This window comes from Platalea leucorodia (assembly GCF_965183815.1).
Source record: "Platalea leucorodia genome assembly, chromosome: 3".
Taxonomy (NCBI): Eukaryota; Metazoa; Chordata; class Aves; order Pelecaniformes; family Threskiornithidae; genus Platalea; species Platalea leucorodia.
In genome coordinates this window covers 31599409-31620358 of record NC_138825.1, presented here as the reverse complement: position 1 = coordinate 31620358, position 20950 = coordinate 31599409, and the positions used below count along the sequence as shown (strand labels likewise).

General features: G+C 43.8%; 1 protein-coding gene across 1 annotated transcript in view; it reads right to left on the bottom strand.

Annotated features, from left to right (window-relative positions):
- EPAS1 (endothelial PAS domain protein 1) overlaps positions 1-15059 on the bottom strand; it is an 81841-nt gene extending 66782 nt beyond the window's left edge. Inside the window, exon 1 of the mRNA XM_082305348.1 lies at positions 14765-15059. Within this exon, the coding sequence (XP_082161474.1) occupies positions 14765-14790 (26 nt within the window). The 5' untranslated portion in view covers positions 14791-15059. The remainder of the gene's footprint in view (positions 1-14764) is intronic.
- Between the last annotated feature and the right edge of the window lie 5891 nt (positions 15060-20950).

Genomic DNA, 20950 nt, shown 5'->3' with positions numbered 1-20950 from the left:
TGGCTGAAGAAATTGGCCTTAACCTGGCAAACGTTCATTATCTAGCAATACGGAAGTTCAGACAAATTTTATGCTTTGTTCTAGGATTCACCTTTAAAACACCCATGACAAAAGGTTGGAGGTGGGAATCCATTTTCAGGTTCACATCACACACACTGCCAAATAAAAAGCGCAGCATGCAAAGTCTTACACAACACAAAACAATTACCAATTGTGATGAGTGTAGACAAAGCATTCTCAAGAGAATCTATTTCGTGTTTGTAATCGCCCTCAAAAAACACACAATAGCGCTCTCCTTCCAGCAAATACATAATACAAACAAAAACCAAACAGTAGTACTGCCTCCATGGGGGGAAGTGATTCTGAGAAGTATAACAGATCTCCAGTAGATACCGATTGCCAATGCCAATGAACCGATTTTAAAAGTTGTCATCATTACCATCACTTATGGGAACGACAAACATACGCAACTCTTAACAAGAGATTCCCATCTTCCCCACGGTTCGCACATGAAAAAGTTCCCATAACCTACCACTTTTGCAAAAATAATTAAATGAGCACCGCAGCAACACAGGGAAGTGAAAATGTTAGTGGTGACACCACCTTCGTTGTTACTGATGGTATAACAATGCCCAAAATTAATCATCAACCTGACAATCAACACCAAATGCACACACAGCTGGACCTCTCCAACCAAAACAGGACTTTTCTACAGCCGGATCCAGAGTTATAGCTCTTCAGAAGTGCAGTAGTTTCTCCAGTTGAAGACAGCAATTTCTGTCCAGCGGAAACAAGTCCAGCTGCACTTCTTGGGGCCTGAGTCAAGCATACACTGGTGGTTTTAATGTGGCCAGTCTAAAACATCACACAGTATCAAGTGTTAGTATTAATCATAGTTGCGCAGCAGTTTCTGCATCCAAAACCAGTAAGGTCTAAGCGCACTGAAACACTCAGAAATGTCCAGAGCAAGGAAAAACATTTTATCTGTGTCTATATCTACCAGATAGCAAGGCAAATATCTCACGGTGAGTTTTTAAAACGCCACAAGGGTTAACTAGTGAACCATGCTACAAAAGCAACAAGCTGTTGGGCAAACAAGGGCACCAGCAAAACCATGTTTCTCCAGGCTCTGCAGACTCCTGTTGGACCCTGGTACCTGTGGCACAGCGAGCTGCAAGCATGGAGCCGGCTGGAGTTACTGCCCCTGAGGGGGGACCTGTGACTTCTTCAGCCATAGGACATCTCTGGTCTCTACTGGGGAATGCACTTGTGCTGCAGCCTTTCCCTGAAGCGATTACAACACTGTTTCTGAACACCTATTCCCAGGAAATTAATACCCTTGAGATCTTTACAGCTCTGTCAGGAACGGGGACAGAGACACACTGTAACAGCGTAAGCCTTGATTCTTTAAGAAAACAAGCTAGAAGAGGATAGTTCTAATCAGTGTCTTGTTTATTAAATCTATTAAAATTTCTTTTGATGACTGCATTTCCCAGTAGCTCACCCAGCCAAAATCCTTCTCTGAACTTCCCGTATGCAATTCATAGTCAGCTACAACAAACTATAATATACCTACCACCACCAGCAATAAAGCATTTACTTTCTCTGGGGTGGAGGGGGAGATGTTTTGACTCTCAATAGCTAGTATATCTCTAGGTTGAGGCCTTCTCTTTATTTTCCTTCAGTACAGTAATTTCATATTCCACAGCTTCACTCTATGTCCTACAACAACTCCTGGTATGTGAGCAAATTAAATACTTTCAAAAACATGGTGTACTGAAATAGATTTGCCCACCAAATATTTCCTTCTTACAACTTTGTAAATCAGAACTGACTTCCTACACAAATAACAGTATAAGAACAGACGCTTGCTCTGCTTTCCTCATACCTTACTGAGTGTTTGACCATTTCATTTGCTTAATCCACCAGCTAACAGAAGTAGAACCCAAGTGGAACGATCATGAAATTCCCTTTTAAGAGGGATAAAGGTTCACACTACACACAGTTCATATCGTATTTTCCTCAAAGGTATTTTCGCAAAGCATCACCCAGAGGTCTCCGGCAGGAAATCAACCCCATTTTGATAAAAGCTCTAGACATATTGTCAGACTTCAAAGATTTTGGAGCTGGAGTTATTTTGGTACAAAAGCCAGAGCACTCAATCTGTTAAGTAAGGTACAAAGAGAAACTAAGAAACCCGACCAACAGGAGCACCCAGCTGAATGTACAAATGACTCGGTAGGCTCATTCCACAGCTGTAACCTACTCAAAATGCAATACAACATAAAATCATTTTATGCTTGCACTGTATTCATCACATCAACTCCCTTCGAAAGAACGCTCTATAATGACTTCATGTTGGGATGATTTGTTCTTAAAGCCTTTAACAGGTCAGGCTGCAGAAACCCTTCCTCTTTCAGCTCTGTCTTTAGGTGGACCTCTGCTCCACATTAGCCATCACTGCACCTGTGACCTGCAATGCAGACTTTGCTCCCTGCTCATTTTATTCCCCAGGCTAGAAGAGCACTAACAAGTCACTACTCTTTGAATAAGCACCATTTGCTGTCATCCGCCTCCTTTAAAATAAATGAAAAAAAAAAAAAAAAGTCAGAAAGCAATAGTGCTGGTCACTGTGGTTCATTGCTTCATGCTTGCCTCTAGAGCAGGTGCAATTTAGTTACACCGTGTTTACGGTGGCATTTAGGTTTGGGGGGTGGAGGATGTTGTCCTAAGATTTGGCAGGCAAAGGGAAAGGAGCGGTGCTGTGCAGATAACACGGCTTCTTGCATTATCTTCTTCAGGGCCTGCGTATACAGTATGCAAAGCTGCCACTAAAAGCCTGTATAAAATATTAGGCTTTTCTCAATGTCTTTTCTTTACACTGAAAAACGTGCCTGCTCCCTCTTCAGGCCTGCCCTGCCGCCCATACGCAGGAGAAGCCTTAACGTAAATGAAGATCCACAGGCTTCAGTCTATGCGGTCTGTGTGAAGGAGCTTGCGTACACTAACCTCTAAACCCACGTCAGATTAACCCTGTAATTCAGCACTGTTTTCCTTTCTTACAGATCTCAGTTCAAAGAAACTGAGAGCAAGTGACTGCCGGCTGAAACCCTACTGAACTCCCCATCTCCAGAAAAGAATGGTTTTGGTGTGACAGTCAAACCCTCCTTTTCGTTCTTGTTGCCCCACAGGTTGCTCACTTGCCTGCTTTGTGATGAAATCTGAAAGAATACGGGGGTTTATCATCTCCCAGACACTTTCAGGGCATTGCAATCCCCTGCCACCACCACGCCATCTCCTCAATTGCTTGGGGCATCTAAATTGCACATGGATCTTATACGACAGGAGGACCAAATTCGAAGGTGAAGCAAAGGAAGGCGTAGGTCACCCGTCAGCATGTGGGTGTAACCTCCATATCGAGGGATAATATGGAGTGGTGCAGCAAAGAAAGCAATTAACCAGGCAATCTAAGAGCAAGAGATAACCAAGCTCCTTCCATTTGACACCCCCCTGTTTAAGCATTTTCAAGTTGGGTTTATCACACAAGCTTCTTGCCAACATCGCTACAGCATTGTGTTAGGCACAGAAATAGAAAGTCCCTACTTTAAAAAGTTTACAGTCTAAATAAATAAGACACACAAAGGGTGGAAGGAAGGATATACTACCATCCCAGTTTTCCAGACCGGGGAGTGAGGATAATGACGGAGATCAGCCACCCTGTCCAGGCTACGTTACCAACCCAACGCCCCCAGTCCCCAGCAGGACAAAGAGCCGGGGCCGGGCGAACAGGGCCTTCGGAGAGGGTGTGGAGGGGAAAGGCGATGGGAGAGGCAGCTGCAGAGGCCAGAACCGCTTGCTGAAGCTGCTGTTCAGCAGCCAGGTCAGCAACCAGACGCGGCTTTCACAGCCAGCTCTACCAAGAGCAGCAAACAAGCTCAAGAGACAGAATCCAAGAAATGGTTTTATTCAGCTTCGCTGCACTTTGGCCCAGGTCCCCATGCCAAAGAGGCTTTGTTCAGGCCAGCCGTGCGGTTAACGAACAAAAGTAGGGTTGGGGGGTTTGTTTTTCTTAAATGGGAAATAATGGGTGTTTCGAAACACCAGCATTAAGTTTCCCTCAAGATACCCGCACTTGCTTCTATTTCATTTTCAAGCCAGCACACGCCTAAGCGAACAGGATAGTCCCCTTTTGTGAATCACTGGTAACATAAATATGGCTTTGCTGTTAGGTAAAAGCCAGTAGCAGCATTAAGACAACTTGAGCATGGAAAGGATGTTCCCATAAAAACGTCCCTCTGATTAGTAATGGCAATAAACACATCCTTCAAATAATTTTCAGGGGAAAAACCAAGAACTGGAGTTATTAACAGTAGCTGAAAATCTTACAGCTGTCACACATAAACAGCCCACCCGCAGCTGAACCAAGCTACATTCCGTCAGTCAAATGAGAAATCTTCCTCCAAATCACGCATGTAAAAGTGCTGCATTAAGCGACAAAGGGGGTCAACCTTCCCAAATGTCTACCTTTTCTTAAAAATGTAAGTAATGCTATTTTGTTAAGACCAGGCATCATCATCTTGGCTAGATGCGGTACTGGTTCCCTCCTCTGCAAGTGAAGGTCACCTATCTCATGTGCAAAAGTTAGCAAATCCCAACTCTGCATTGCCTGATGTACATAAGTCAGCTTAAAGGACAACAGGAAACGAGTTGCCCAGGTCAATATGGGGTACACTGGAAGAAGTAAACCAAGAGCTACATCTGTCATGTATTTCCTTTGCAACAAAAGTTCCCTTTAAGAAGGGATGGGAAAACCCAAGGACAGCTAAAGCCAACGGTAAGCAAAGCCCACTGCTCCTCCAAAGACAGCTCGTCCCTCCTGGTGAGGGCAACATGCAGAAGCCATTCCCAAAGGCTCACCCCTTCCAAAAGGCTTTCCCCTTCAGAGAACTGGGCAAATGCAGCCTTCCCAGAAGAATCACCTGGCAAAAGCTCTACAGGAAAAATACCAGAAGTGTTTCCACCAATTTCCAATCTTCTCTTACAGGTTATAAAACACACTGGAGGCACCTGAGTCCTTAGTAAAAATCCTGGAGTGGACTATAGCTATAATTGGTCACTGGGTTTGTATTCCAGAGAAATACTGCCTAAGGAATCATGGCATGATAAAGCCACTTAATGTTGAATTTCTTCTCACACATGTACGTATGATGCTGCCATTCCATGGATCATTCAAAAAACATTTTTGTTCTGAGCAAGCTTCATATCAGCTTTAAGCCAATACTCTCCATAAGAGTCTGAAGATACCGTCATTGCCATCAGCTGACATTTCATCATAGTGGCATACAAAAATCTAATCAGGCACAAACACACATAAAATCTCAAAAGATATTCTGGTATTTGCAACAAGTTTTGGACACAAATTTCATGACAGCTAGAAGTTTGGCACATTCCTAGCAACATTCCCCATTTCCAAATGTAGAAATACAGAGAGGTGTGGGTTTTTTTTAGTGTTTGTGAATGTCACAAAGATCTTTGAAGTATTGTGACAGCAAGTACCCAATAACACCAAGAATTTACTGGCAGAGAGGGTGATACAATTGTGAATGAATGGACAGGGCTCGAAGACCAACGCCAGCCAGGAGAATGTCCCAAACACAATGACTGAATAGGGTTGCTTTGTAGTTTATCATACAAATGCAAGTGAGAACGACAACTGTGATACCAAGAGTTTAAGTACCTTTTTATGGCAGCAAAGACCTTAGATATGCTAATGACCGAAACAAAATACAAGGAATGTTCTTTAGTATTTCCACTACCTTTGTAAAAAATGCCTAATAACCCTCCCACTTCATACTTCCTTCAGCTTATTACCTAAGCAAATATTCATCTTACAAGCACACAAATGTATCTTAAAGGAAGAATACTATACAGTAACTTTTGAACACTATTAGAGGACTTGCACCAAAATTTTCAGCTCTTAATGGATTTTTCCCAGTGCTAAGATTTTTAAAAGTTCATAAGGCCTCTGACACTATAAATTAGCAACAGCTTTCCCTTTTAAGAAAAGAAGGGCAATAAGGTACATTTTCTAGATTTCATGCAACTTATTCAGGCCACTGTATTGGCTTCTTAAACTGAAGTCATTCAGCAAATCACCTTCTGTGTATTAAACATTATATACTAAGCGACTCAGAAGCTGACTACCTAAGAAAAACCCATGTACTAGGCCAAAGGTAGATATCACCTGGGATCACTATATTTCAAGATATTATTATATCTGTTACTTAAAGCAATAGCTTTCCTGGGAAAGGCAAACATTTCTATCTCTCACAGTACGTAGGCAGGTTTTCAAGAACGTGACTCTGAAATTATCAGTCTTTTTGAGAACAACCAAGTTAGAAATTCTGCAACATGCTGTTTTCATCTCGCACACATTTTTATTTTCTCGTGTGTCATATCAGGAGCCAGTAATGTGGGCCAGGGGGCAGGGAGGACCTTTATTGCTACATTTTCAATTATACTACTGTCTTTAAAAAGCTGTTCACATAACCAAAGCTAGAGAAGACCTTTGTCATTGCCGAGTCACATTTCCTGCCTAACCCAATCCAAAGACAACTAAATATTTTCATCAGACCTGGTAACTTGTTTAAGCAATTGCAGTTTTTGAAAGGCTGGCACTGGTTTGAGTTCAAGGCCCCAAGTGATGAGGGCTTCATGAGCAGTGTAAAAGGAATACCTAATATTTTGGTTTAGCAGATAAACTTAAAGAGAATCTTCCTGAAAGGAAGATGGGAACTTGCTTCAGGTCAAGCCACCAAACCAGATTCATGTATTTGTCTTGTGGCTTTCAGTACAACAAAGAAGATCTGGGAGAAAAACCCAATTGAGTCGAACACCAGAAAAGAAAAAAAAAATCTTTACATTAAAAAGAAGCTAGAGATTACTTAAGTCTCATTCAAATGATATTTAAAACATCCAGTTTTAGATTAACAAAGTAGTGTAACATAGGAATTCAGAAAGTTTATTAAAATGAAGCCAAATCTAAAATGTTTCTGCACTCTCCAAATGTTTTGACAATTTCTCAACCCCATCCCTTCATTTTAGTCTAACACTAGCTCTTGTTTCCCCTGTGCACTGGAAAATTATTTTCCAAGAAAATATTTATTTTTACAGAAAATATTCGCTCCACCAACTGCATCCGCAGCTCTTCCAATGCTCAGTAACCCACTGCTAAAAACTTGCACCTTATATCTTACCTTCATTTGCCTAACTCTAACCAAATGTATTTTGATATATTAGATAATGAGTAACAAATATTTACAGTAGATTAAGTTCACGTTTCAGTAGTTCAAAATAGTTTCTAAGTGATCCTGGTAATCTTATTACACATATACCTTCAGACAGACTGCTTGCTATCAAGTGCCATAAGTTACACCCACATGATTCATCCATTAGGAGAGTGGCTCAGTTTAAAAACAAAACAAAACAAAACACACAACCCTCCCCGTATGCCTTCTAATTTTAGCCTCTCCTTAGATATCACAATTTCCTGAAACAAAAAGAGAGGGTCAGACTGCTCACACTCTTCTAGCTCCAAAATGTTATTTGTGAAAGTAGTTGAACGTAGGCAGCAATTCATATCCAAATACAAAGGCATGCTGCAGTGCTCCAGCTTTCTGTTCTGCCGGGGCTGCAGGGAAGGAGGTGAAAGCAACAGGGAACGAGTGATTTTTGGAAAAAAGTTGAGGGAGACAACAGACTGCACTGTAGGACTTGGCACCCGTGGCTTTTCTGTAGAAAAAAAAAAAGAGTAGGGCAACCCACTAGAGCACAGGACCCAAGGCCAGGCATGCACCATCACCCCACATACCCCACTGCTATGGGTCTGCCTTCCAGGGATAGCCTCCAGGCCAAAAGCAAGAAGACAGCTAAAACATTACCCTGGTCATGGGCATGGCAGCATGGAAGGTGAGAAACAGCATCTCACAGGATATATTGGTCATCGGTGCAACCCTCCCCGCAGCAGGAAGAGCTAATGGCCACACCAGCACGAGAGCTCCCAACAGAAAGTCTTGTTTTCAGTTCAAAGAAACTTAAGGAAGGTTTGACATCAGCTCAGACCAGTAAGAAACAGCACCATCTGCCCACCACCTATTTCATAAATACATCCTTCATTTTATGGATCTGAAGGACTGAAGCAGATATTCACGGGGGAATCATCATTCCGTTAACCTCACCTTCATCTTGGTGCATGATAAGCACTGCGTCTATAGAGCAAATGGTGACCTAATCACCACTACACCTAGCTGGGAAAACTAGCTGAGGAGACGTATTAATTGCTGTGAGTTATCTTAAGATCACAGCGGGCAATAACTCTTAAGCTTACTGAAGATATAGTAAAAAACCAAACAAACAAATCCCAGCCAAATCCCATAAATGGCCACAGCCCAGTTGTTCTCTCCATCACAATCCTGCTTTACAGCCTGTCCACGTTCTGGCCTGGGGTTTCATTCATGTAGGTCACAGCTGGGATTTAGGGACGGGCCTCAGGAAGTGGGGGCAAGGCATGGGCAAGACACATTTTGAGAGATGCGTTTACTTCTCCCGTATCTTCTTAGAAACACCAATAAGTTGTTGAGATCTTTTTGGAAAACAATCTGTTTGGTGCTACAGATACTCCACAAATATTTGAGATTAAAACATGCGCTACTGGAAGTCTCTTTGCTTGAAAGCAGATCACTATATTAAATACATACGCAGCAGAATGAAGAAGCATTTGTAACTTGGGGGATGGTTCAACACATTTGCATTAGGAATTAAAAACACTCAGGAGCTGTATTATCCTGGTTTTGTCCCACTTAAGAGCAGAAACAAAACAAGAAAAGCGTTTTTTCCTCCTGCCCAGATACACAGAGCTTGTTCATAAAGCTGCAATAAGCCAGTATTAATCGCACACCCACAGGCTAACACAAAGCATTTGTAAGGTTTCTGAATTTTTCAGACGATCTTTTTGGAGGCAACACCCTAAGCATTCCCCTAACCAAAGAAAACTGCTGATTCCACATATTTGCACACAGAGGAAGGGTAAAGACCAGGACACTACTTTGACTGAAGATCACACACAAAAATTCAACTAAAGCAACTTTGCTTCTTGTCTGACAAAACATTTGATGAGTTTCTGTAGAATGGAATATTGAATATTTGCTGTGTCATGTAATGCAATGGACAGAGAAGCATAACGGATACGTTATCCTACTCCAAACTCTTTGTAATAACAGTCAAGTAAATTAAATTACAAGTCCAACTGTTTTAAGACCTAAATACGTGCATTTAATCAGGATTTATTATGGCAGATTTTGTTTCAGCTGAATTTTCTAGACCCAAATAAAGTCACAGAGAAAAGAACCAAAATCATAATTAGATTTGAGCTCAAGAAGTAAAAAGCATAATGAAATGAGAGTTACTTTGGAACATTAATTATTTATCAGCCAATTGGCCTACTGTACTTCATTAATCTACTTTCCAAATGCACAGTAAAATAGTTTCCCATTTTACATACTTCAGAAAGAATATCCATGAAAAGTAGCCTTGTAAATTCAAGGAAGCTATTATTTTTCTTACATAAGCAGTCAAGATTTTATCCTCAGCAGATAACTACTTTATTATATTGCCTTTTAAGCAAATGGAGCACAAGACTGATAAAGGAGAAAAAAAATTGCCAGCTGCAAACTAATTGTACTTGCACTTTTGCCTAATTTAAGAAAAGGGTTCTGTCAACCTTGTGCCAGCTACTAGGAGTAAAATTATTTATAACTACTAAGATATACATGGCACTATGAATATTGGAGTAATTAACAGAATAGCATTTCACAAATAGCTTTAGGGGAATAAAATCATTCCATCTATCCAAATTATTTCTAAATATGACCTGCCTATGTATTGTTCATTTCCCTACTCTAACATTTATGCTAACTCTCAGTTTTAAAAAGGTTATCCATTTGAAAATAATAGCAAAAAGTTCAACACTTGCAGAGTTCCGCCCCCACTACACCTAACAGCAGCTCCTACTTGGAACCTGAAAACAAAAATAGTTAATGTTTAGGAATCCCCCATAATAAAAAAAAAACATTATAGAATGGCAGAGAGATCCATTTTTGATATTCATGATGGGTCTCCTAAATTAGAAGCATAATCCCAAAACTTCTATTAGCAGAGTACCTCCAATATGCAAGATATTCCCAATGATCCAAACAGGATAAACAGGACAGAAGACGGCCGACATCAGAAGATGAAGTGAAAAGGACACGACAAAGAAAGATGCGTTATACTAAGGGGTGTTAGATTTTTAACTTGTTCGTGGGCCAACTGCTAAACAGAAGCTGAGCCAGCCCTTGCAGCATTCCTGCAAAGCACAAATCCTCAAAAGCCCAGATAGCCTTGGGAGGGTGGTACGCACCGGGAAGCACTGGCATTGCACTCCGCTCCCACAGTGAAAGCCATTCAGCCCTCATTAAGCTCAAATGCTTCGGCTCTATAGAGGTGAAGCCACAGCAGCTGCGGAGCAGAAGTCAAGCTTTTCCAAGTAGGCCAGGACGCCAAGCCAGAGCTCAGCCCAAGCTCTGCTACGTGCCATTGCAGGCAAAGAGAGACATGGAGGCACGTGCGCAGCCTGTCGTTCCTCATCCATGTGCCCTTGGGCCACCCTCCGGTAGAAAATCCTTTTCCACATCTGTGGAAATACAGCAAGAGTGGTGAATGCAGAAACCAGAGGGGGCGAAATCAAAGTATGATGAGTAGAACTGGCCAGAGTCATGCAGTAAGACTTGCGAGCTATGAAGCACTCGCATTTCTGGTGCTGAAACCTAAGTCCAAATTTCTTAATGCTAACATACCATAAGCATGTGCTAAACAGGCAATTTCAACAGATTGTTCATCATGAATTCAGCAGATTACATTTCCTTTTGATAACTCCAAATAAGAAAAATTGTAAGGGCAGATGTTAACATAGAAGCAAACAGAAGTAAATTAAATACGTGGGGAGATGTTGAGCAATAACAAAACTTGAACAATTTTTTTTATGAAGTCAAGTAATCTGTACAATAGTCTGTGAAGGAAAGCGTTCAAAGCTCCACCAGCTGAAGTACATAAAGTGAGGTTTACAAGAACATAAGGAACAACCTACGCTGGCAAGCAGATGGACAAGATCATCTAATTCACCACCGTCACAGAGGCAAGAGGTGGTATACCTGACAACAGTGACATACCATAAAACAGAAAGCACACCGGGTAGAACAAAACTGAGACCATAGGTTTCCTGCAATCTGCAGTTTAACACCTTGGCACATCCAAACGCTCGCATTTCCTGGCATCCAAATTACTTCCATTAAGGGCGAGAGACTACCTGAGCTCTGGAGCGGTGCCGTCAGGACCGTTTCCTCATCCTGAGGAGGAGCGGCCAAGAGTGACCTCAGCTTGGCACACTCACTCTCCTGAAGTAAAGGTCAGTGAAAACGGAGGCACAAAGTGTCCCATTAGAGGGGCTCAACATCTAATAAAGCCAAAGTGAAAGGGTAGTTGAAAGCAGTCAGTTACCTAGTCAATAACTGGGAAGAATCCCATCTGTTTACTATCTGGACCAGAAGAAGTTAAACAGATTTATGTAGCATTACGTCCTCAGGGTGACAAAAGAGTACTGTATAATTACATGGGGACCACTAGTACAGAATCTCCCTGAGCTGCAAAATTGGTTTATTTTTCATACTACCAGAAAACAAAGACAGAAATCTCCAAACAACACAACTGAAAAGGTGCAGCCAAATGGTGCATCCTGCTCAGTGGTACCTGATTTGTCCTGAGCCTGGTTTCAAACTTTTCTCAAATATGCGCTGCTGTCCATCCAGAACAGTCCACTTAACACACCATCCATCCCTAATAGAATAACTATGTTCCTCAAATAATTCAAAAACACATGATGATTACATAATTAAAAACCACACCAAGATATTCTACGAGACTGCCCTAATTAAATTGGGTCCTATCTACTAATTGTCTTTGTACTGCACAATAATCACAGGTATGTTTTCCTTAGCTTTTATTATTTTGCTAAAATGTCTTTTACCCTTTTACTCCTCCTTTTCCCAGTTTCTAATTACTAGCATTCTAGGAAGCACCAGACTTTGTATTTAAGACTGTATAGATAATGATTTTTTTTTTAAAATTAAAATAATAATCCTATTAATCTCAACTCTCTATCTTGGACTCACTTTAAATGTGGGACATCAGCCTATTGAAAGTGTTAGAACATTTGTTCCAGAGGAAGCAACTGCTCTTTTCTATTGACAGACAGAGCTTCAAATGAGAACCTGAGGATACCCTTCAACTTAAATGGACCATTAAAAGAATCAAAGATTATCGTCCATAGAGCATCTGTTTAACAGTAAGAAAACTGCTCCTCTAAACATATGTTCCAGAGCTGCCTGCAAATCTGGGAAACCAGATTACCCCTACCACCTTTTCTCCCTGAAATTGATTTATAAATGCTATTAGCAAGTCAGGTTAGAGTCCTTAGTTGCATATCTGAATAGAGATCAAGCAAATAATACAACAACCATTGAGCTCAAGGCAATAAATCCATTCTATAATAGTATTAGAAAAATTAAAAAAAAAAAAAAAAATCTTGCTTCAATAGGCTACGTAGGGTATATCCCTAGTAGAGATGTACATATGCACACAGACAAGGAGGCAGAAGCAAGCGATCTTGAATCCCTTGTCTGATAATCTCCCAGTTCTTCCACAAACAATAATTTACAGGGTAAACAATCCCACGAGCCAGATAACAATTAGCCTACTTCTGAGAGAGACAGAAAATTGTCACTGGAGTGTCACAAGATTTACATAAAATCAGTGACAGAGTCGGGATTAGCGTTCAAACTCTAGTCCTGTGAAGCTTCTATGTTGTATCTGAAGAGTATTTCCACAAAGCACTTCAGCGTGCTGTCCTGCAAGATTAGACAGCGCTCAATCCCTCACTGTGTTTGAAAATAAGAGGTTAAAACTGAAGAGATTAAGAGCGCCTCATTAAAAAGAGGCGATACAATGAACGCGGTGTATTTTCAATACGTATGCTATTTCATTCTTCTCATTCCTATAAATGACTATAACACATTTTTATAATTTTTTACTCTCTTGTTCAACACAAGAGGACACAAAATGTAACCATATTTTATACCCTGCATGGAAGATTGAACACATAAAACAAATACACCTGAGGCAGTTGTTTAACCTTAGTACATTAGCGTTTGATAAACTGAGGCTAACTACATAGAAAAGGTATGGTTTATACTACAATACTTCCCTATTACACTGTCATAGGGTGACTCAATAAAAAAGGAGCTATTATACAAACCAAAAAACAGTGTTTAAAGTTCAGTGCATCATCAACTGGGAAGCACACATGACAAATAACAAGATAAAATTCTTAGTCTGTAAATCACATCGTTTACGAACACAATCCACAGCCAGAAGAGCAACCTGAGCCAGTAACAGACAGCCTTGCGACTGCCTACTGTGTAAAATGGACTGAATAAATACCCTGCTCGAAGACTTCGTGGACCTTTATTCACTTGCTTAGCCTCCACCATGTCGGCGCCCTCACTCATCCACAGGAATTGCTTATAGGCTTGCAGCCACGACTAGATACTTTTTTTCTCAATCTCCACCTGTAGCTTCTGCGTTAGGGATCGTGAGTTTTGTTTTGACATTCAACCTCAAGAACCAACAGAAAAATACACTCTTTGATGCAACTACAAAAAACTACTAAGTTACTTTTATTCCCTCGGGAAGGTTCGTGATGGCAGTATGGAAATGCCCAGCTTTACATCCTCTTCAAGCAGCGGTAGCTGGCCAAGCGCTCCTCGAGCTCCCAGCCCTCTAGGAAAACTTGCTGACACTTGAGGAACTTCGCGAACCGCACGACGAGATGCAAGTCCCCCGCGTAACCCAGCCAGCTTCTCGGGCTGCAGCGAGGATGTGTCGAAACGTATTAGTTTTATACAATTACTAAGGGTTTGCACAGCCTGTCAATTACATCCACACGATTTTAATTATGAAACGTGTTTTGCTAAGGGTGCTACCTTTAAAACCCCCGTCCCTCCACTGAAAACTAATGTCCTAATAACGAGGTCCTAACTGATACGAAGGGAATAAGCCCCGCCACAACGTCCACCGCAGTCACCCCGCAAGAGCGGCGGACCGGCCCCGCCAGCCTGGCCGGGGGCGCAGCGGCCGTGCCCGCCAGGTGCACCTGCCCGCCGGCCGGGGCCGGGGCCGGGGCCCGCCTTCGCTCCGTGTCGGCCGGGGCCGGGGCCGGGGCCGCCCCGCAGCGGCGACGGCGGCGGCCCCAGGGCGCTGCTGGCCGCGGTGCCGCCCGGCGGGGGCAGCTCCCCGGGCAGGCGCTCCCCGGCTCGGCGCGGCGGCGGCGGCCGGGACGGGACGGGCGCCGCTCTTCCCCGGGCGGAGGGGCGCGGGCTGCCCCGGGGGAGCCCGGCGCTGCTCCCCCGCCGGCCCCAGCCTGGGCTGGGCGAAATTACTCCCGCCGCAGCCGCCGCTGGTCCCCGCAAAGGCTCCGGAGCGCTCGCACAGGAGGCGCGGCGCTGGGAAGCGAGGCCGCGCCGTCCCGCCGGGAGTCCCGCCGCGGGCGAAGGGGAGAGCCGGAGGAGGACGCAGCGGCCCGAGCAGCCCGGAGCCTCGCCCGCGGCCCCCTCACCTTTTCTTCTCCTTGTCAGCTGTCATCGCGGCGGCTGCCGGCTCCTGCGCCGCCTCTCGGGCCGGACGGGCTCAGCACCTGCCCGCGGGACGCGGGGGCTCCGCGGGCGGCGGCGGGCTGGCGGGCGGCGGTCGGGGCTCCGGTTGGGCCGGGTCGCCCCCGAGGCGGGCGTACAGTCTCAGGACACTGCCGAGGATTGTACGGCCCGCCCGGGGGAGGAGGCGGCGGCTGCGGCGCGGGGCAGGAGCGGCGCGGCGGCGGGCTGTGCGGCTCGGCGCCGCCCGCAGAAAGTTCTCACTTTAAACCTTGGGCCGCCGCCGGCCGCGGGGGCAGGGCCGGCCCCTCCGCCCCGGCCCCGGCCCGGCCCGGCCCGGCCCCGCCGCCGCCGCCGCGCCCGCCAATGGGGGCCGGCGGGGCGCCGCCGCCGCGCCCCGGCCTCCCCGCCCCCGGCCCCGGCCTGCCCGGCGGGGGGTCAGCGGGGCCGCCCCCCCACCGGCACCGCTTTACTTTTTTTTTTTTTTTTTCTTCAGTTGTTTAACTTATTTCTTCCCCCCCCCCCCCCCGCCCCGGTATCTCCGAGCGCGCCTCGCCGGTGCGGTCTCCGGGGCGGGGGGCGGCGCGGCACCTGCCCCGCGGCCGCGGAGCAGCGGCGGTGCTGCGCCGGCCCGGGCGGCCCCGGAGCGACGCCGGCGTCGGTCCCCGCTTGGAAACCGGGGGGAGAGCCCTGCCTTCGCCCCTTGGGCGCCCAGCGCAGCCCGAGGCAGCGGCGGGGGGCGGGGGGGGGCGTGTTTAGAAAAACTAAATTAAAAATTAAAAAACGACAGTAAGCACGCGTCCCGGGCGCCTGGCACTCGTAGTAAGGACCGTGCTGGCTTTGGGACCACGCATTGGAGCTATCCCCGTCTTGTCTCGGTACCGATCACGCACAGAGGGGAGGGAGGGCGGCCGCCGTCCGTCGGGGTGCGAGGGATGCGCAGAGGAGCGGGGGGACCGCACTTCTGACTCCCCGAGGGGACCTCCTTCCTCGCCCTGGTTTTTCAGTTTTATTTTCTATGTCATACTGCCCATTTCAACCTATGCACTTTTTAAAAGTCCTGGTTGTTGACACACCATGAAGCATGGCGCTTCTTGCCGCAGCCAAAGCTCGTCTCATGCTAGCACCTGCTATGGTTTGCTGCAGTCAAGATCGATGTAACACCAAAGCAACTAACCTTGCTAGACAAGGCATTACGAGAATTTTTCTGAGATTGTCTTTCCTCACAGTAGAAACCGCAGTCTTATGTTTTCTAAGGCTTACCTTACATTTTTACATCTCAAACCAAAACACACACCTTTGCATTAAACTGCACCAGGTTTCCCGGACTTCTGGCAAATGGAAGTACTGCAGGCAAAATGAGCCAAACTAGATTTATTTCTTGGTTATTCAAATTTAAGCAATTTCCCTATGCCATGTTGTAGGCTGGTTTGTGTACATTGGGTCAGAGGTTTTTTTTTTTCTTTTATACAATTTGAATGTTTAAAGAAATGCATTTGGGTTTGAATTTGCATATTCTGCTCTAAAGTCTGAAAAGAGCTACACATGCTTACACAGCAACAGCCTAATTATGTGGTAACAGTTGGGGGTTTTTTCTTGTTGTACAAGAGAACCTAAACAAAAGAAACCCACAAATATTTAAAACCTAAGTAAACTTAGTCAAACAGAATTTGTGTATGCAGGACTAAATTTAACCTTCTGGGAATAAGAGAATGCAATAGGATCAAAGAGCCAAGTCACTCATTTCCTAGATTAAATAGACCTCTTCATCCTTCATTGATCTCTGCTGATGTCAATGCTCCTTGCTGTATCTTCAAGCACTTCACTTGGATAAACAACTTGCCTTCAAAAATCAGACAAGAAAAGCATTCGAACCGGCTAAATCTAAACCACTCAGTAAGTTTCAAATATTTCAGGTCTAGCCCATTGGCCTAACTCTTGTTGGCTCTGCCTACGTGGATATAGCGTAGCTGATTAACAGTCTAAATCTCTTGCTCTCTTGACCAGCGAGGCCTGAAGGTGCTTTGACAACAGGAGAATTCCCATCTAAGCGCCACTCAAGAACCACCGCCTGTCCTCCTCTGTGGAGACAGACTGGTGGGCTTCAACGCTGATCAATGCCCAGCAAAACCAGAATCTTGCTGCTGCGTCAGGAAGGTGAAGCAAGACCAAGTGATTCTTACAGCTCCCTCGCAACTTCAGTTCCTGAAGCTGTCTATACTATTATTTCTGGCAACTGAGCTCCCCATCTTGACCACGAGGAAAACAAGCGGTCTGTCTTCTGGAGCTTACTTTAGATGTTAATTCCCTCTCTTTCCCATGACTATTCAGGGAGGGAAAGATCATATATCTATTTAATAGCACTGTCATTCTACTCGACCCATCCTGCGACCATAAGGGACCCCACGGCACCTACAGGGATGCAGAAAGTTTTCTCCTTGCTGGAGAACAGTAGAGAGAATCACACCATTTTATTCTCAAACGCACCTCATTACTGCTTTCATCTCCTTTATGATCAGTCAATATTTATTTAAGAGGAGTATCCACCCTAAGGTAGACTTTCTCTGGTCTTAGACTACTCAGAAGCTTCAATAAGAGCCACACCGTGAATGCATTTACTCTACAGAGGTGGAATATTTAATCTGCAGATGACTACATCTGCCAGGAAAGCCAAGAAAAACCTCAAGAAAGCACAGTTTGTCCCATTACTACCACCATTGTAAGAGCTCTTTCTGTTTCATATTCCTATATTACTCCTTACATTTTATCTCAATTTTGCTATATTTTGCACTTAGCTTAGTAGGTGTAACTCAGAGAAAAGCTCATGGAAGGGGAGAAAGTACTCAGAAAACTTCATAAGCTGACCTTAGCGGGGGTTAGCTTCTGTCCCTCCCTCCCCCCCAATATCAAGGTTTCCAGCAGAATCAACATAAGAGATGAGGCTTCATTACTCTTGGTGGTCAGAGAAAACATAAGTGGTTATGTTGTCTGCTCTATTCTGGAAATTGTATGACATCATCCACATTGATCCTATGTGAATTATTCTAGAGATATTGTAGGAACAGAAAGTTTTTGGCTTCCTAAAAGCAACCTTCAGATGAGGTATTTGAAATGACTCATTAACATCTGCTGGGACAGCAGTTGCTTGTTCCTGAAGGGCCCTTCAAGTCTACAGGGGACCAGTTTATGTCAACTGCATTTGGACTAGCCTCTAGGGAAAAAACAAAAAGAACACTTACAAAAATAAAACGGTGCTGTGTGAGCAATTTTCATGACCCACTCTCAAGTTTAAACTAAACTGAGAAGTTACAAAATCTGCATACGGTAGTGATTGGGCCCCTGGTGCTCAGTTCACCCTTCTGGTGTTCCGGGGCAGGAACACCCCATCACCCAAACAAGATGCAGGCAAGCTCCTGATTACTGCATTTATTCTGAAACACACCACTGATTTAGGACCAGTTATGCTACATTGTGTTTTCTCAGGATATGCATATGTATGTAATCAACCATCCAAAGCAGCCCTTGCACCAGTCTGAATGCGCATAGCTATCATGAGTGAAGTGAAAGCAGTTCTAGTACCCTGTTTTATGTATGCATGCTACTGGCGCCTGTAGTGACTGAAGAGTATTGGTAAAATATACAGAAGTTCAACATTGTTCAGCAATTACTGCTCCAGAGCAGTCAGAAGAATACATGGATACTCCATCCCTTGCAGCAGAGGCATTATTATTAAAATTAAAAACAGCTATTAAAAACAGATTGTAGAGGATGAAGCGTTTTGGATTCATTAATAATCCCTGTTAGTTTTCTTTCTTTTTCTGGCTCCTCAATACCGCGAGAAAGTATGACAGCAAAAAGCTGATGCTTGTAATAACAAATAATGACATTATGGGAAAGGGGAGAAAGGAGAGCCCTGTTATTGCAACACAGCTGATCTTTTGAAGGAAAGGGACAGGATTCTTCACTTACTCATACCAGAATGAGTTACAGTCACAGAACATCTATTACATGCGAGAGCAAATGAGACAGAAAAATATCAAAACTTCAGGTTAATTTGTTAGCAGGGAAAAAGCTATATTTATAAACACAAAAAGATAAAACACAAAAGGTCCATGGGAGAAAGTGGGGACTACTCAGATGGAGATAAAAAAAAAAAAAAAAAGCCCGAACCATGGTGGGGAAAAAAAAAAAAGTACTGTTCCTTGTGCAACCAGTCACTTACACTCACTCACACCTTCTTTCATAATTACAGGTGTGCACCTGGGTCTTAGTATAGATGTACCTTCTGCAAAATCAGTAGCTGTGCCCTTTCTCCGCAGCGGCACCAACCACTTGCCAGGGTAGGCAACAGCCCCTCAGCTAGCACACCTGCGGAGTCTGTAGGATTCCTTTGCCTTTTGCTACAGTTTCATGCTAGCGAGAGAATTGTTATACAAGAACATATATGAAGACACATGTTGCTCTTGTACAAGAACAGATATCAAGAACAACTTATAACAGAACTCCCCCTGTTACCCTAGGCAGAAAGCAATATGCACTCAATAGGCAATACTGGACCAGTCAGTCTAAAATGTAATTTTGAGGGAATAATATCGTGATGTCTTTGAGAGCTTCCAAATACCGAGTGCACACCTTCAAGCAAGGCACACAGATAAGCTCTGGCGTTTTGAGGCATTGATTACTTACAGACACATTCCAGATGTTTCAGCCATCACACTCCCATGAAAAAAAAGACATGATGGCCAAAACGTTGGGAATGTACCTGTAAATATTAAAAGGCTTAAAATTACTGAGCTTATCTTTTAGCCTTTTTCAAAATGACATACTGAAGATGTCTTAGGCCTGTCCGAAGGAAAGGTGGTAAAACAAAGAAGGTCTAATTAACATAGCAATGTGTTGCAATAGACTCAGTTTAGAAAGAAAACCCATGATGAATAAGTACACAGAAACACTCCCGTCACTGGGACTAATCATTTTGAAATTTTGGGAAATCTCAACCAAGAAACCAAGGAGAAAACATATGGAATCCAGCTTGTTAAATGAAGAAGGCTTTTGTTTTGGGTTTTTCCCTTGACCTTCAATAGCTTATTATTTAGAAATACTATGTTTCACTTTTTTTTTTTTTTTTTTTAATTGGCCTGTGGAGAGCAAAGGCTGAACACATTTGCTAAGCAGGACCCTGATTCATCATCTAGAATGCAAACAACGGCCAGGCAGCCAGGGCAACCACTCAGAAGCTTAAGACTTGAGGCAGATGTGAGACTCCAGTATATTAAAAAAAAAAAAAAAAAAAAAAAGTGAAGAGGAGTGAGCTTAATCTAGGAATACAGTCTGTTACTGTATGCTTTTTGGTATATAATGCAATAATAGTCCAATTTAATGAAAATGAAGTATGAAGCAGATATGGCCTTCACTTAATCTCCAGAAATTCTTTTGCAATGTTTCTGGAAGGTAGGCACCATACAGATATAATATTAATTATTACCTCCTGTTCTATTTTAACCTATTTACTTCCCCCTCCCTATTACCCACGCTAGCTGTCAGTGCTAGCGTCGGGCAGAAGAGGTCTGCAGCCTTTTCCTGCTCCCTGACAGTAGCTCTGAGAAGGAAACATGGGCGTGAGATCACCAGAGGCGTGTTTTACTCAAAGCCAGCAAAAACAACAGTAACATGTAGGAGATGGGAAGGGAAATCGTTCCACTGGGTGGATTTTAAAACCCAAATTTTGTAGCGATGTTTTTAATACTCATTACCTCCTGTCCCCAAGAAACAGTTATCATCAAAGAGAAGGAAGAAGAGCAATATAAATGAGAGCAAAAGCACCATGTGCCAGATGAATGTCCAGAGAGATGGGAAGCTGTGACTGAAGATTTTTGCAATACTGAAGCCGATACCAATGCCTGGTAGTTAACATTCAGTCACTCAACAAATATTTATTTAGAGACAGTGTAACATACACGCTGCAGAACTTTGAGTTTTAAGAAGAGCCAAGAGATTTTTTTTTTAATTTATTTATTTTTTTTTAATTTTAGGAACCTTAATACCAAAGGCAATGCAGCTCTTAAATGTTTTAATCTCTGGCGGTTACTTCTAGAGGGTTTGCATGGCACATGGCTGATGCTCAAGCCTATACTGACTTTCTGTATAGCAGT